The sequence below is a fragment of the Neopsephotus bourkii genome, unplaced genomic scaffold (genome assembly GCF_033783945.1).
Source record: "Neopsephotus bourkii isolate Nb327-2 ecotype Australia unplaced genomic scaffold, CSIRO-AGI_Nbou_v1 NB_1234, whole genome shotgun sequence".
Classification (NCBI taxonomy): domain Eukaryota; kingdom Metazoa; phylum Chordata; class Aves; order Psittaciformes; family Psittacidae; genus Neopsephotus; species Neopsephotus bourkii.
This window is the reverse complement of record NW_026901719.1, coordinates 3,742,131-3,758,748: the sequence shown is the minus strand read 5'-3', so window position 1 is coordinate 3,758,748 and position 16,618 is coordinate 3,742,131. Positions and strand designations below refer to the sequence as shown.

At 38.9% G+C, this 16,618-nt stretch overlaps 1 protein-coding gene across 2 annotated transcripts in view; it reads right to left on the bottom strand.

Moving 5' to 3' along the window:
* Nucleotides 1–16,618, bottom strand: part of CDKL5 (cyclin dependent kinase like 5) — a 135,670-nt gene that overhangs the window by 44,422 nt on the left and 74,630 nt on the right. For both annotated transcript variants that reach the window (XM_061364536.1, XM_061364537.1), the window contains exons 4-5: nt 3,705–3,750; nt 585–721 (exon numbers count right to left, since the gene is read on the bottom strand). In XM_061364536.1, the coding sequence (XP_061220520.1) occupies nt 585–721; nt 3,705–3,750 (183 nt within the window). The remainder of the gene's footprint in view (nt 1–584; nt 722–3,704; nt 3,751–16,618) is intronic.

The window sequence follows — 16,618 nt, the reverse complement described above, 5'->3', positions numbered from 1 at the left end:
GGTGTCTGGCAGCAGTAGGCCAATCTAAGGAAATTTTGGAATTGTTTCAAATGAGGTCAGGATTGGAGATAATGACGGTGATCTTTGCCAAATCCCTCTAAGCAACTATTGATAGTGGCCTTGTTACAGAAACACACACACAAATCCTATTTTTAACAGGAAAAAGTAGAGAAAGTTGAAACAGATTCCAAGGTCACAAGTCTATGATCTTGCTTTGAAAGACGACATCAGGATTCATTACACAACATAACACAGGACAGTTAATCAGCTTTACAATTAAACAGGACTAAACATTTTGGATAGGTATTTTTTTTTCATGTGATATATATTCCAGTCTACATAATTTGAACGTTTGCCTTCATACATGCAAGAACTTATTTTTTTATCTGAACACATGAAGAGAAAACAATAGTAAAGTTCTCAGTGTTCCTTTCCCACGTAAATGTCTAATTGCAACAATTCAGATTGTATTAAAGTTTCTGCTGCTCCTTTTACAGATTATAATAGCTTAATTTTTCAAAGTAATTTTAAAGACTTCTCCAGCAAACTTGTAACTGTGGCAAGGATAGTAAAACCCAACTCACTTTTTCCACATATTCAAAAACTAAGTATAATTTTCCTCTTCTTCTGAAGGCTTCCTTCAGCTCCACTATGTTCTCCTGCTTCAAAGTGCGAAGCATTTTAAGCTCTCGTAAAGTGGTTTCTTTGACTTCTTCATTTTCTAGAGTGCAAAGTAAAAGTGACACAGTAAAACTTACTAAAAACCAGACCAAAATCCCAAGTAACAAGTGTTACAAAACTTCATTTTGAATGCCAGTTCTGTTTCTAGATACTACAGAGAAAAAGGCTGATTTTCTAGTATGGAGTCTGCTGCCTGGATGCTTCTGCACTGGAAGAGGTAACTGGTGGCTGTGCTGTCATTATACAACTCTCCCAGACTTCCCATCACTACATTCTAGGTTTTCAGTGGCAGAAAATGTTGTACGAAACAAATAATTTGCATTTCTATCTTTTTCATTATAAAGAGCACTAAAATGCTTCAAAAAATATGCATGTATGTGTACAGACACACCTTCTACCCCACAAACATGTCACACACATTAAGCACTGCCAAGGTTAATATGTCCTCAGCAGAAACAGTGGAATGTAAAGCTCATTTTTGAACAATGTCAAAGAAATCTATTTGATTCTGAAAATCTTTCTCCAAAAGCCATGAGAAACTTAAAGATCAAAGCACAGATTTGTAAGTCCTGCAAGTTTCCCCATGAGGCTTTCAATGGAATTAAGCAATGCAAGCCATTGTAGCAGCCACAGAGGGCAGTAAAGCAAGTACTGACTCAACTAAGCCTTGAATCTGATTCTGAGGAGCCAAGAAATTTAACTATTGCTTTGACAATCTAGTCTGAACACTGTTCAAGAGGAGTGGTTTACCTAAAGCTTCGTACACTGCCTATTATCAAGGCCTCTGAACTTACTGGGCTCTAAAGGATAATACCAATAAAATATCAAGTAAATCAGATTATATTAGGTTTTATTTTTAATTTCACAAAATAAAATCCATTAATTCAGTAAATTTGCCCATACACATGTAGAAGCAGGCTTCTTAATGGCTTAGATCTGTTATCCACAACAGAGGGATATCAAATAGGATATGATTGCATAAATTAAAAGCTAAACCGTATTTGGAGGTCAGGAACCACAAAGACAGAGAAAGAAGAAACAAGGGACAGAAATTAGTTTTCCAAGCAAGTAGAATGCAAAACCAGGTTTGCAGTGGAGAGAGAATAACACAGGTCATACAAATGCATATAATCATCATCAGAACAGAAGAGAGGAAAAGAAAAAAAAAAGTGACAGGTAGCAGGGGGGAAAGAAAACAAAATACTATCATCATGAATGTTTTGATTAAAAGTATATAATTTAGGACAATCTAAATCACTTCATTTTAAGACTGAGTGCTCGTTGTTGGCTTGCATCAGCTTGATTACATAATATCATATATAACTAGAGACACTGTTTTCCAGAGCATTTAGCATGCATATGTCAGCAGCAAGAATTCAGTGACCCAAAAATGGCAGTAGAAACAATTACGTTATATTCCGATTTCTAATGAACTACTATATTGACAAGACAGATGTAAAATCGGCTGAATCAAATCCATCAAAAGAACGACCATATTTCCAGAAACTTGTAAACAACTACCTACCACTCTGAAGAGCATTCATCAGTCATGTTAACTAGTATTATGTAATACTCTTGGAAAGCTAGACCTAATGGCAATCCTGCATTTTTCATTTTCTGGTAGACAGGCTAATAAGATAATCCTTATTAGGGCTTAATATTGAGATTCATTGCCTAGGATCTATACTGAATAGCCATATTGAGTTCCAAAAAGCAATTCTGAAGTACTCTCATGAGCTAGTCAAAATGGTCACCACAATTAATTGAACATCTACACTCTTTGGCAGGGATTTAAAAAAGATTTCTGACTAGTGGAGCTAAAAATTTCATCAAATGCACTCTTCAAGTGTCTGGCAAAACCAGCTACAAAGCATAGAGTTTGCTAAAAAATCAACAGGTACAAATCGGACTTTGCTGTGTCTAACTGACTCTTAAATTTACAGTCCTTGTAACCAACCATAACTCCATGGCCAACAGCAATCCTATAACAATAAGAGAAAAGACAGGTTTGCTAAAATACAGTGACTGCTGTTTCCTTAAACCACATCACTAGCTTTCAGCTAAAGCCTTGGTATATGGCAAATCACAGCTGCATTGCCTCAGACTGGGATGAATCCTCTTATTACTTCATGCTTGGCTTCTCCTGTTTTTGCTAGGCCATTAGGGATCAGGAGTAACTTCTGCTGTATGCAAGGTAGGTAGTTGCTTTCATGGTTGATTGCCAATTTTGCCTATGATAGGATACTAGGATTTACTGTCCTCTAACATGCTCAGGTCAGAGAGCCAGTATTGCCATATACAAATCTTTGGGTTTATTATTGCTGCTGAGGAATAAGTGAGTGCAGCCCTGAAATAATTTCTATGTGTCCTGCTTTGTGCCATCCACTTTGCCAGCAACAGTAAGCCTTGCAGGAGATGGCTCTTCCTCACTCCAAGCAAACTCAGCAATAACAAAGGGTTTACAGAAGCTGCTGTGAAGGAGCAAGGAGAAATATCCCGTGAAAAGTACAATCTGCTGAAGGCGGGACAGAGCCTCTGCCTCACCACCCAGCTCCCTCAAATCTTCCCACAGATTCCTGAGAGCTCCCCAATTCCAATTCATGCCATTGAACTTCTCAGTGACCTCTCAGTCTCCCTCCTTCATTTACCCCTTCAATTTCCACTAATACTTAGGTCCCTTCCCATAGAGGAAGGGTGCTAAAGCCCAAAGACTCTGCAAGCCCTACTACAAGGGGTTTTTGCCATTTTCTGATCACATCCACTCTCCAAGTAGTAGATCTTACTCCTGCGTATGACACTGCAATCTCAGCCATATTAAGACAGACGGACCAAGAAAGAAAGGTAGTTATCTAGTTGGAGTGTGCAATGCAGTCCCTAGGCAGGTATGAAGGATCAAGTGCCTTGAATAGTCACAGAGCTAATAAATCATTATCATCTTTAAATCATGTCTTGATATATGAGACTTCTTATTTTAACTGGAGAGATACTATCTTCATGAAAGATGAGGCAGCAGAAAAGGTTACCTTCGCTGTCTTTGAATTTCTTGATAGCCACAATTTCATGTGTCTCCTGTAAAACAAAAGCAAAGAAAGAGAAATGAGCAAGATCTGCTGTTTTCTCTTGCTTGTTGGGTTGGGTTTTTTTTCCCCTGAGCATCTGACAAAGGGAAAAAAAAAATCATCCAGAGAAATTTCACAATGTGAAACAAAATGAATTAAAAATCTGGTAAATACCTCAGTGATCAGGCCAAATACAATGCAAAACCACATCTTGCAGATATGTCACAATTAGGAACCCCAGTGTGAAAAAAACAAAGTGAAAACCAAAAAATCGTATTTAAATGCCTTGTAGCAGATATCAATTAAATTTTCAGAAGAGTTGTTCCTCTGACTCTTGTTGCTTAGTTATTCTGAAACACTGGCGATGGACAATGCTTCATCTGACCAAAGTATGAATGTGGGTGCTTACCTCCAGGAACTGAAATGAAAGTACTCTACTAGCATGTGACTAATGCTTACAACGAGACCTGTAATTTTGGTTGCCTAAAGGTTTGGGTTTTCAAAGTTCAAATATCCACAAAGAGCATGATTTTAGGAAAGCAAATTCTCTGTGCCTTTTTAAAAGAAAAGGACAAAAACCAGAAAAAAACCCTGTTGTTTTAAGGGAAGCCTACCCAGAATCACTAACTGTGTTTGAAAGTGTTAATCTGCACTTACTTTGTGGTCATAAGTGATAACTTCTAAATACCTGCCTGCCTTTGCATTCCTTGAGTATTCTCCATTCTCACCAAACCTCATCACCGTAGGTCACATTTTTCTCTTGTGTGAGCAGAAAAAATACATTTAGCACATGGCCAAAATGTAGCCAACATGACATGACTGTGCAGGTCTGTTCATACAATGATGCAGCACCTGAATTTTAGTTACATGGTGGGGAAGAAGCTTTAAGGTCACAAAGTAAGGGTGTGTGAGCAGACAGGCAGTAGGATATCTGGGTTACTTGTCAAGCTGGATCAGGCTTACACATCTGTTCCAAACCCCTCCAACCAACAATATCCCACTATTAACAGCATGCAAAGTCTGGATTGGAGAACAGCAATAAAAAAGTGAAGCCTTTCTGGAATACCTGAAGGCATGTGTGTAACCAAGTACTGAATAACACAATAATTTACTCCATTTTTCATTTCAAATCATCGTAACACATGAAACACCTGATCCCATTTAAAATCAAAGGATTTGGAAAGACTTGGAAAGCAGATAGTGAATAATCCCTTTTAAAGACTTTAAATGAAAATCAATACTACTATGAATAAAAAATAAAATCAATAAAAATGAGTTTGCAAACAAATGTAAGAATATGTGTGTGTGTGCGTGGTTTGCACATTTAAAAAAAATCCTTTTATCATCACTCATAACACCTATGAGAAGAACTTAAAAGCGTTATGTTGCTTTTCTGCCTCTAAAACCTACCTATTATATACACTGGTCTAATCTGAAGGCTGGTAGATTGCATAAATTCAGCTGAGATAATACAAACCTCAAAGCATCACCCTTTGCTCAAACAATTTACAGAACAGCAATGAAAGGGATGTCAGAACTGAGGAGATAATACGCTCTTCAGGTTCAGAGTGATTTTGAAATGCTTGACTACACCTTTTATGTCAAATATAGTTCCTGAAGATTTTTGTTTTGGGAAGCTTACAAACTGAGTGCTCTAAACTAAACTGAACAGACTTTTTAAGGATAACAGGGAGGGATTCTACAGGTATGTAGCGAATAAAAAACAGACTAGGGACAACATAGGTCCCCTCCAGAAGCAACCAGCAGAACTGGCTACCCTGGATTTGGAGAAGGCTGAGGTTCTGATTTATTTCTTTGCCTCAGTCTTCACTGGCAAGTGCTCTGACTGTACCACCCAAGTCTTGGAAGGCAGATGGAGGGACTGTGAGAATGAAAACCTTGGGCCCACGGTAGGAGCGAATCTGGTCTGAGATCATCTTAGAAACCTGAACGTGCACAAGTCCATGGGTCCTGATGAAATCCATCCACAGGTCCTGAAGGAGCTGGCAAATGAAGTTGCTAAGCCGCTGGCCATCATATTTGAAAAATCATGGCAGTCAGGTGAAGTTCCTGACAACTGGAAAAAGGGAAATATAACCCCCATTTTCAAGAAGGGGAAAATGGATGACCCGGGGAACTACAGACCAGTCAGTCTCACCTCTGTGCCTGGCAAAATCTTGGAGCAGATTCTCCTGGAAGGCATGCTAAGGCACATGAAAAACAACAAGGTGCTTGGTGGCAGCCATCATGGCTTCACTAAGGGGAAATCCTGCCTGAAAAATCTGGTGGCCTTCTATGATTGACCTACAGAACTGGTGCATAGGGGTAGAGCTGTTGAGGTCATCTACCTGGACTTGTGCAAAGCGTTCCACACTGTCCCACACGACATCCTTTTCTCTAAATTGGAGAGACATCAATTTGATGGATGGTCCACTCGGTGGATAAAGAACTGGCTGGATGGCTGCACACAAAGAGTTGTGGTCAATGGCTCAATGTCCAGCTGGAGATCTGTAACGAGTGGTGTCCCTCAGGGATTGGTGTTGGGACCGGTCTCGTTCAACATCTTCGTCACTGACATTGACAGTGGGATTGAGTGCGCCCTCAGCAAATTTGCCGATGACACCAAGCTGTGTGGTTCGGTTGATACGTTGGAGGGAAGGAATGCCATCCAGAGGGACCTTGACACGCTTGTGAGCTGGGCTGATGCCAACCTTATGAAGTTTAACCATGCCAAGTGCAAGGTCCTACACCTGGGTTGGAGCAATCCCAGGCACAGATACAGGCTGGGCAGAGAAGAGATTCAGAGCAGCCCTGCGGAGAAGGACTTGGAGGTGCTGGTCAATCAGAAAATGAACATGAGCCGGCTTCAGTGTGTGCTTGCAGCCCAGAAAGCCAACTGTATCCTGGGCTGCATCAAAAGCAGCGTGACCAGTAGGTCGAAGGAGGTGATCCTGTCCCTCTGCTCTGCTCTTGTGAGAACTCACTTGGAGTATTGTGTGCAGTTCTGGTGTCCTCAACATAAAAAGGACATGGAACTGTTGGAACAAGTCCAGAGGAGGGCCATGAGGATGATCAGGGGACTGGAGCAACTCCCATATGAAGATAGGCTGAGAAAACTGGGGCTGTTCAGCCTGGAGAAGGCTGCGTGGAGACCTCATAGCAGCCTTCCAGTATCTGAACGGGGCCTATAGGGATGCTGGGGAGAGACTCTTCATTAGGGACTGTAGTGACAGGACAAGGGGTAATGGGTTAAAACTTAAACAGGGGAAGTTTAAGATTGGATCCAAGGAAGAAATTCTTTCCTGTAAGGGTGGTGAGGCACTGGAATAGGTTGCCCAGGGAGGTTGTGAATGCTCCATCCCTGGCGGAGTTCAAGGCCAGGCTGGACAAAGCCTTGGGTGAGATGGTTTAGTGTGAGGTGTCCCTGCCCCTGGCAGAGGGGTTGGAACTTGATGATCTTAAGGTCCTTTCCAACCCTAACTATTCTATGATTCTATGATTCTATTTTATTAATTATAGTAAAAGTTCAAGGTCCTGCACCTGGGTCAGGTCAATGCCAAGCACAAATACAGGCTGGGCAGAGAACGGGTTCAGAGCAGCCCTGTGGAGAAGGACTTGGGAGTGTTTATTGATGAGAAGCTCAACATGAGCCAGTGGAGTGCTCTTGCATCACAGAAAGCCAACTGTATCCTGGGCTGCATCAAGAGAATTGTGACCAGCAGGTCGAGGGATTCGATTCTCCCCCTCTACTCTGCTCTCGTGAGACCTTAACTTTTGAGTACTGCATTCAGCTCGGGGACCCCCAACACAAGAGGGATATGGACCTACTTGAGCAGGTCCAGAGGAGACCACAAGGATGGTCTGAGGGTTGAAGCACCTCTGCTATGAAGGCAGGCAGAAAGACCTGGGGTTGTTCAGCCTGGAGAAGACAAGGTTCCAGGTAGATCTTGGAGCAGCCCAGTATCTAAAGAGGGCTTACAAGAAAACTGGGGAGGGACTTCTTACATGGGTGATAGGACAAATGGTAATGGCTTTAAGCTGAAAGAGGGTAGACTTAGATATTAGGAAAAAATTCTTTACTATGAAGGCTGCAAGGTCCTGGAACAGGTTGGCCAGGGAAGTTACAGATGCCTCATCCCTGGAAGCATTCAAGGACAGGCTAGATGGGGCTTTGATCAGCCTGGTCTAGCAGAAGGTGTCCCTGTTCATGGCAGAAGGTTTGAACTGGGTGGTCCTTAAGGTCCCTTCCAACTCAAACCATTCTATGATTCTATGATATTGTTACTACCAAGTTATAGTTATAATTATTAAATCTAACTATAGTAATAGTAGCAATAGTTACTATCACTATGAAAGAACAGTGCTAAGAGGGTAGTAAATTTAGCTTATTTGACTTCTGGTATCTAGTGTTAGGTGCTTTGGCTAATTAAGCTTTTGAAAGGCTTTTCAGAAAAGGAACACTGCAATTCCCCTCAAAAGCCTCTGCTAACTGTAATATGCCTATGTTTAGACAGTGTGCAGAATACCAGCTTGCAGATGACCTGAAGTTATCCATTAGCTTTACATTCTTATTTCACATGAAGAAAAAGAAAAATCTGTAGATGTTTCAGCAACCATCAAAAGGTTGTATTTTCAATCTCAAAGTAATGGCTAAGTACACCAAAAGAAATGTAGCAGTTAAGAGCTGTTGCCTCACACAGAGAGCAATTCTGCACCATTCAAGAAATGCAGTCCATGTGGCTTTTCTGCCATATACTGCTGTCCCTGGTGTGTACAGTGAATGTGATTGTTTTGGAAATTAAGTTTTAAAGTCTCTTGGGTCACAGTCTTGGAAAAACTTATATAAAATATGCTATCAAATGTCCTATAGAATTTTGAATGAACGCAGTATTTAAAGTACAAATGTCTCTATGAAGAACAGGAATAGAAAGACTTTACCAACACACATGGAACAAAAGGTTACCCAAACAGTTCACTTGCATTTCCTCATTAAAATAATTAATGGTGTCACAATTAAGCAACCAAGAATTTATACACAACGTATTCCCTGTCTTAAAAAAAACCCAAACAAACAGAAAACAAAACCCAAGAAGTAATGTATTCAAATTACACAGAGTGAAACACCACCAAAAATTAGTCTAGACAATAGGTGCTTTGAGGAGCTGCAGTAGTAATATTTTGTTCCTCCTTAGGGAGGGACATTCTTGTCTAGGTTTACTTGGAGGACCTCATCCTATCTATATGGTATTCTCTAGGCATGAGCTACTAGTGAAGCAGTGAAGCCAAAGCTAAAACAAATACAAGGACACTGAATATTACTGTGCATATGTCCTGGGTTCAGGCCAAACCTGAAGCTTCAACCAAGTACTGACATGAAAAGCAACCGACATCCCATTTCTAAGCCCTGAGAAGATGAACCCAAACAGACAAAAAGAAATGCAGAGCTGTGAGCAGTGAGGGAATTCAACAGTGAAAATTCACACACCTCTGAGAACCTGAAAGGTTCTTTACTGATCAAATTTAGACTTTGTTACTGAAAGCCCTCCTGGAGATCTGAGGTCTTTTGTGGATCTGGCTCTCTGCTCTTCCAAAACAGGACAAACTGCAATTCTCCAAAACAGAACTGTCATTCTCTAAAACAGCTTTTTTTCCAAAAAGTTTTTTTAAGACAAAAAATCCTGTCTGAAACAGGACATTACTGAAAATAGTGTTCAGTCTGACTGTGAAAACCTCCTTAGACATGTGGAAACCTCCTTAAACAACAGCTCAACATCCAGCTGCAAGCATGGAAAATTCTTATATCCAATTAATTTGTCATCATGGTAGATAAGCTGTTACTAGTTGGTTGAATGTTTGAGACCTCAATGACCATCAAGGAAAGAACAAGCTCTAGAAACTCTGAACATTCTGTGCTCTTTATAAAACACAGAACACCCTTTCTGATCTCTACTACTTCCTACTACTAGCTTATGTGTCATGATGTACATTTATTACTAAGCATCTTGTTATCTTGCTTTACTAAAGAATTCTGGCCTCAATGTTTCACTTCACATTCTGAGGCAACAGCAAATTTGCAAAAGCACAAATCAATTCCCTCTTAGAATTGGTATTACCTCTGCTTATTGAGCACATATATTATAAACATTTTATTTTATAAAACTATAGGAAAAGCACTGTTTTACAGTTAAGTATACAACAGATGTTACTGGAAAAACTTTGTGTAAAAGGATGTACACAAACTGATTATTTAGACTGTCATTACATGTGTCTAAAATGGGGCAAAATATCTCTCTTCTCCATGTACAAACCTGTCAATACCATTTAATAAGGGTAAACCAAAGAATTCTTAATCCATGTCTCTTCTATTTGTTTTATATATAGATATAGAGAGAGAGACGAGAAAGGAGATACTCATTCACAGTAAAAGCATATCTGCAGTCTTGGGGGTGGGAATGACTTCATGTTAGATCCCTTAGTCCTTTACCTCAAAATATACATGGGAATTGCATCTGGAGAAAACATGGAATTCACTGTCTGTCTACTTAGATACAAATGAGAGGTGGGTATCCACATGGGAGCTGGGCAGTTCTTACAGCTCTTCTGCTAGCCACCCGGAGATTTCTCTCCCAGGTTTCCTCACAAGATTGTAGCACCTGATGTTTCCTGTCAGCAGTATCACACCAGGAGAGTTCCCTGATTTGAAAGCATTTCATTTTATCTCTTTTAAAGGATAGAGGTGACCTATTTTTCCATTATATCTACATAATACATATGACATAACAGTGCTTTTCTAGAGCAGCAATGCATCTCTGTTGTTTTCTAGAAAGATCCTTGATGTTAATGACGTGAATACTCAAGGACAAAGGTGCTTCTCAGCAAAACTCAAGATCTCAGAGCTATAACCATTCCTTACTAGAAAGATAAACACATCCTGTCAAACTATATGCTGCTCTCGAAAATATCACGTGACAAAAAAAAAAATACATAAAAAAATCTCTTCAAATGTTTGTCACTATTTTGCCTCAATGGTTTCTGTTAGGACTGTTCTTCCTTTTTCTTTTGCATATCATGGGAAAATTGACACAAAGCATAGGTACATAAAAAGATTCTTGAAAAACAGATAAGATTATGCCCTTCAGAAAGCAACACCATTCAGTTATAATTTACTGTCTCACTCTATATGATTACAGGAATTTCTGAAGCATGTTTTTTTTAAGCAACCAAAAGAATAGTGTTTATAAAAATCAACAAACATGAGCAGAGATGACAATAGTTAATACTGAGCACATCCCACGGTCAAGCAGCATGTGGCTGCTTTAACTCATGCGGTGCTGCACAAGCAATATCTAGCGCATTACATCAGGGTTTTACCTGGCATATTAAGATACAGTCTGGCGTGTTCTGTGATTGGCTCATGTTTTCTGTCTGTACAAGTATGAGGCTACAAGGCCCAAAGATAAAATGCCTGCTTAAAGTCTGCTAGAAAATGTTAAATTGATCATATTCTCTAATTACAGATAATATTTACATTTTATATAAATAATTTAGAAGCAAGAAATTTGTGATTTGAGCCTCACCAAACCATAATTATATCCATAAACTTAGTTTGCCACATTAAAAAAAAAAAAAAACCACAACAAAATTCAGCCAAACATATCCTATGGCTAGTGCCTTTTCTAAACAAAGTAGTACAGTTTTTCTTCAACATGCATAAGCATTATTATGCTTTTCAACATTTAAGTGTTTAGAATCCATCTTTCAATAATCTCGATTCTAGCAGAAATCACAGAACATTAAGCAATCCCCAGTGAGGCAACAGAAGCCCATGAACCCGTAACAAATAGCAAAGCATTTATTTTTCATGAGTTGCTTAAAATGCATTTTTTTAAAAACAAGTAAATTCATTTTTCAAAGTTACTCTCAAAACAAGAACAGAAAATATTAGCGATTTAGTCAGTATCAATTAATGTATCAATCTATGCTAACATACAAATGTAACATATGTCATTAGATAAGACTTTAAACTTACTACAAGCTACCTTGCAATGCAGGTTCTGAGAGGTAACAGGCATCACTACATCCATTTAAATCAGATCCTTAAGATGTTGTCCAGATGCTGTCCTGAGTCTATTTGCCATTCTTCCTTAAAACACTGCTACCTTTGGACAGTACTAACAGATAAGAAGACAGCTTCCTGTCTTCTCAAGACTTCTAATAGTAGGTGTTGGCAATTTTGTAACATTAATTTCAAAATCTAGGGGAGCATTTTAGAATATTCTCTGTAGAAAAAAAGATGTGCAAGACGATGGATTTAATTTCTTTTTTTAAAGAGTTTGGCATTGGAAAGTGTAAGTTATAGCACTGTGTATTTTTGTACACCTAAAATATGTCAGGAAATTTCCATCAAGAGGCATTTCTCTGTTTTAATCCAGTATATCTACCTTGAGATAACTGTAAATCTCCTATTTTTCAGTTAAATCTCACACTTGGTTATCTATGAAATACCACTCTTAGCATAGCAGAACTTTCAGGAAATTGTTTCCTAATCCAGAAGTCCTAATTATTTTTAGGAAGAGACAGAGCCTCTGGTAAATACTAACAGGACAGTATGTCTGAGCTATCACAATGCCTCTATTTACTGGAAAATGGATTAGGATTTTTCCAACACATACCTGTTAGTTTACTTGAGAAGAAACATCCATAATGAATCACAACAGATCAATTTCACACCTCTTGAAAGCAGAATGTTATTTACTAACCAGCTAAGAGCAGAAGACTCTTGATAGAATATATTTATATACTTCACATACCCATTTTAAAGAAGATGGCTACACTGTCTCCTAGTTGAGCAAGAACAAGAGGAGGACTAGAGAAAGCTTAAACCACTCTGTATCCGCTAGATTTCTGAGGAGGAACAGCTATAAAAGCTTAGCTATTCCATTGGGAAAAAAAGATAAGAAAAGGCTGAAACCTTTAACTACCAGTTTGTCAGGAAACAACCAGTAAGTGTGTGCAACAATGGAAAGAGACTTAAAAAAAAAAAAAAGCAAGCAGATTGCAACAGCTTCTCTGATTTCTTTATCTGTCTTTCATAAACACTTGCAACAACTGTGTTGTCTGTCCAGACATTACAAGTAAATGTTTGCATGACAAGTTTCACTTGTCTGGTTTAAAGCAAGTGTAATTTAAGGGAATCGTAAACAGCAAGCATTTCTCACCCAACCGTGGGAGAAACCTGTAAGCCATGCGAGTGGCCCATTTGTTTCAGGCTCACAGACTGGGGCGCTCTGAACTGCCCCAGCCCCCATAGCAGGCTTGAGAGAGACCAAAGGGTCCCTACCTCTGCTGGTGGCAGAAGCTCTCCAGACTGCGGTAAGTTTACAGACCTGCAGGACAGTTGGGCCTGGAAGGCACCTCTCAATCAATCTTCAGTGCCCCCATCCCTGAAGATACTCTGAATAGACTCGGAGATATTCAGACTCAACCAGGACAAGACCTGAAGCAACTTGCTGTAGCTGATTCTGCTTCGAGCAGGAGGCATACCTGAATCCTGAGGAGTGCATTACAACATGTGCATCTTACAGTCTTCAAAAACTTGAAACCTACCAATTTATGTTTTGGTGGGGTTTTTTCCTTCCATTTTCCACATAAATTGCAAAGACTAATCTCAGCCATGCAGGCAAGACCCTCCCACTTTCATTCAAGATCTGCAGAGGGACATGGAGTGATTCAGAGCAGGACTAAAGGTTCTCTCAGTCACCTCCGCATAAATGGGAGGAAATGACTTTCCTAGACTCCCAGGTAAGGCTGGGGTGGGGCTTATCATTCTAGACTGAAGTTAGTTCTGTGCAAATTCTCCCAGCCTCCTCTTTTGCATTATGCTGAATGGTAGCTCTTCATAAGCAATAGCAATTAGCATTTCTTTAACCCAAGGCTATAACATTAGCATTTAAACAGTCTTGCAATCCTAAAGCACTGCCCTGAAAAGAACACTTGAAGGGACTGAACCCTTTTCAGTATTTTCTACCAACTGCTAGGCTGATGATAGTGGTTAGCATTGAAGCTTTCATTCCTCCAAATGGATTTTTTGTATTTATTTGCAATTTATTTTCCAAGCAAGAAAGTAAATTTGTATTCCCAAATAATTTGTGCAATAGTGTAATGAAAAAGATCTGGAATAAAAAGCAGCTTTTAGATACTATAAATACAGCTATTCTGGCTTTTCATGGTAAACTAGCAGTATTGTAGCTGCCTTTTTTTTTTTTTTTAATAGTCTGGCCTTTATTTTATCCCCTTGTAGCACTGATCTATATAATTTTACCATTTGGCAATACTGTTTAATCCAACACTAGATGTAAAACTGTACCCAAATTCAGTAAATGGTTATAATTTTTCTCTGATACTGAAATGTCAGTAACAGTAATTTTAATTTCAGACCTCAGTCTTCTTCCAGTTCTATTTGATTTTTTTCTCTGTTAATACTGGAAATTGTGAGAATTTGTGGAATAAAAATAAAGCTATTTATAAATACCATACTACTTCATTGGGCAGATACCAGCATTATTAAATAACTTCTTATAGCACAATCTTGACCCTTCAAGTACAAGTGATAAAGTGGAAAAGGCAGGAAGATAACCTGTACTAACTTCAGGGCTTCCTCTAAGATACCACTAACTCCATGAATGCAGAGGTCAGAAAGACATTTATAATTACATTGTATTTCTTAATTATTTGTTATCACTAATGTAATGTTCCTTCACGTGGCATCTTGTAACTCAAAAGTAGGTAAAACTTACCTACCAAATTCAAAAAACTTACCTTACTAAATTCTTTGGTTTGTCTGTTTTTTAAAACATGTGTCAGTGCCAAAGTCTTCAGTGTTATTATTTCAACTTCAAGGGTCAAAATTGTTTCAGCGTGACTGGCTAAACTTCTGAAGTTCATCAGCTTTTATTTTTAAATCTTTACTTTTGCGATTGTCCCAATTTTTATTTTATTTTTAATCTGGTACTTTCACATTTAAAAATTACTGTCATTTTCTTATTGACAGCATGACAAGAATTTTCTTTAATCTGTAAAACAAGACCTACTATAAACCGAAGGAAACTTGTCAAGCAGGTTCCTGAGGCTGAACCTCTTCAAGTGGAATTCAATTTTGAGAATAAGACATGCAAATTCAAATACCTATACGTGAGTTCTGTCTTCAAGCTTCAACAAGCAGAGCTGGAGCTCTTAAGTTGTTGACCAGACACTCAAGACATGATTGAGTAGCCTAAACATAGGGATCTAGTAGCAACAAAATCCTGATACAATTCCACTGGTTTAACCTCTGATTCTGAACGACAGGCTCTCAACCACAGTCACCCATCCCAGAAAAGATCTCCATAGTCTGAGATAATCCTTCACACAAAGGGAAACCTCACCCCACTTTGCCTCTTGAGCTCATCTTTCCTAAAGTCCTTGTATCCATCCATCATAAAGCCCCAGCATTAATTCAATTTTAACAATTTCAAATATTAAGCAAACTTTTGGTTTAGAGCACGGCCTAGAACAGGATATCCCAAGCTTAGTTTGCTCACTTTACCACCATCTTCAAAAGAAAAATTGTCTATCTTGGTGCTGAGGAAAAAAAAAAACAACACACAATAGAACCAGCAGCAGCTACTGTCATTTCCATGCTGCAGACATACACAAGGTTTGCCCTAACTTCAACTTCCCCTCTCATGCACAAATGGCAGCAACAACTTCTCTGTATTCTGGAGTGAGCATTAAACCACCAGAGGTGGTATCCATTATTCAGATACAAAGCAGCCATTCCAGATCTGCTCTGGAACAGAAGCAAGAGCCATGGTTGACATTGTTTTTGGGGTTAATACATTGATTTGAAAGAGAGTAAATGTTTTTAATGATAAGCTTTCCACATCTGGGAGAAAGCCCAAGCTACAGCATTGGTTTTGTCTATAATCCCAAAGATGAGAAATTTTTTGTTCAAGTTTTTCCAATTGTGAAAAAAATAAAAAAGTTTTACACTGAAAACTGGGGGGGTTTTTTGTTTGGTTGGTGGTTTTGTTTTTGTTTTGGATTTTTTTTTCTATTTTGTTCATGCAATAGTGTAACATCATCTTGCCCATGCAGTTTAGTAGGTAAAAGGTGTTACTTAATGCAACTAGCACCTTTGGTAATCGGGTCTCAGCTTGTTGACAGGTTTGGCTGTGAAACATTCAATAAATTTCTACATTAACCCTAAGAATGTGCTATTCCATTTCCTCTCTCTCATAGAGTACCTCCCTTCTCCTCAAGAAGCACTAAGGCTCACAAACACCCCTTTCACTTCTTTTAGATCTTTAATGGTAAGATTTTTGTGCTGTGCTATAGGGAAGGGATGATAAATTTAAACAGAAAAATTCCACCTATATTTTCTGTCCTCAACTCTTTGGCTAGGTATTCCAGTAGACAACAGTATCATGGAAGAATGTTTGGGTTTTTCTTCCTTAAGGATTTCATGGCATTTACAAGAAGACATCTTTTCGCTCTTCAGTTGTTAGAGTTTTTTTCCCCTCAATCGAGAGATATTTTTGCTGACATTATGCTCTTATGAAAGCAAAATTCTAGAGCAAACTTATAACAGGGAAAGCTCTGTAAATGCAAGCTGGTACTATTTTCTTGTCCTCAATTTTTTAATCTTTTAGCATTACAATAAACCAAGATAATTTTTCCTGACATTCAGTTCTCTCTCTTTCCCTGCCAGTCTGATGGATGTTCTACAGACCAATGTTCTTTCCTACCTCCCTTTCAATTTAGTTGGGGGGGGGGGGAGGGGTGTTAAGATTGTTTTTTTTTCTTTGTCCAGTCTGAATATTGATACGGGCTTCAGCGGA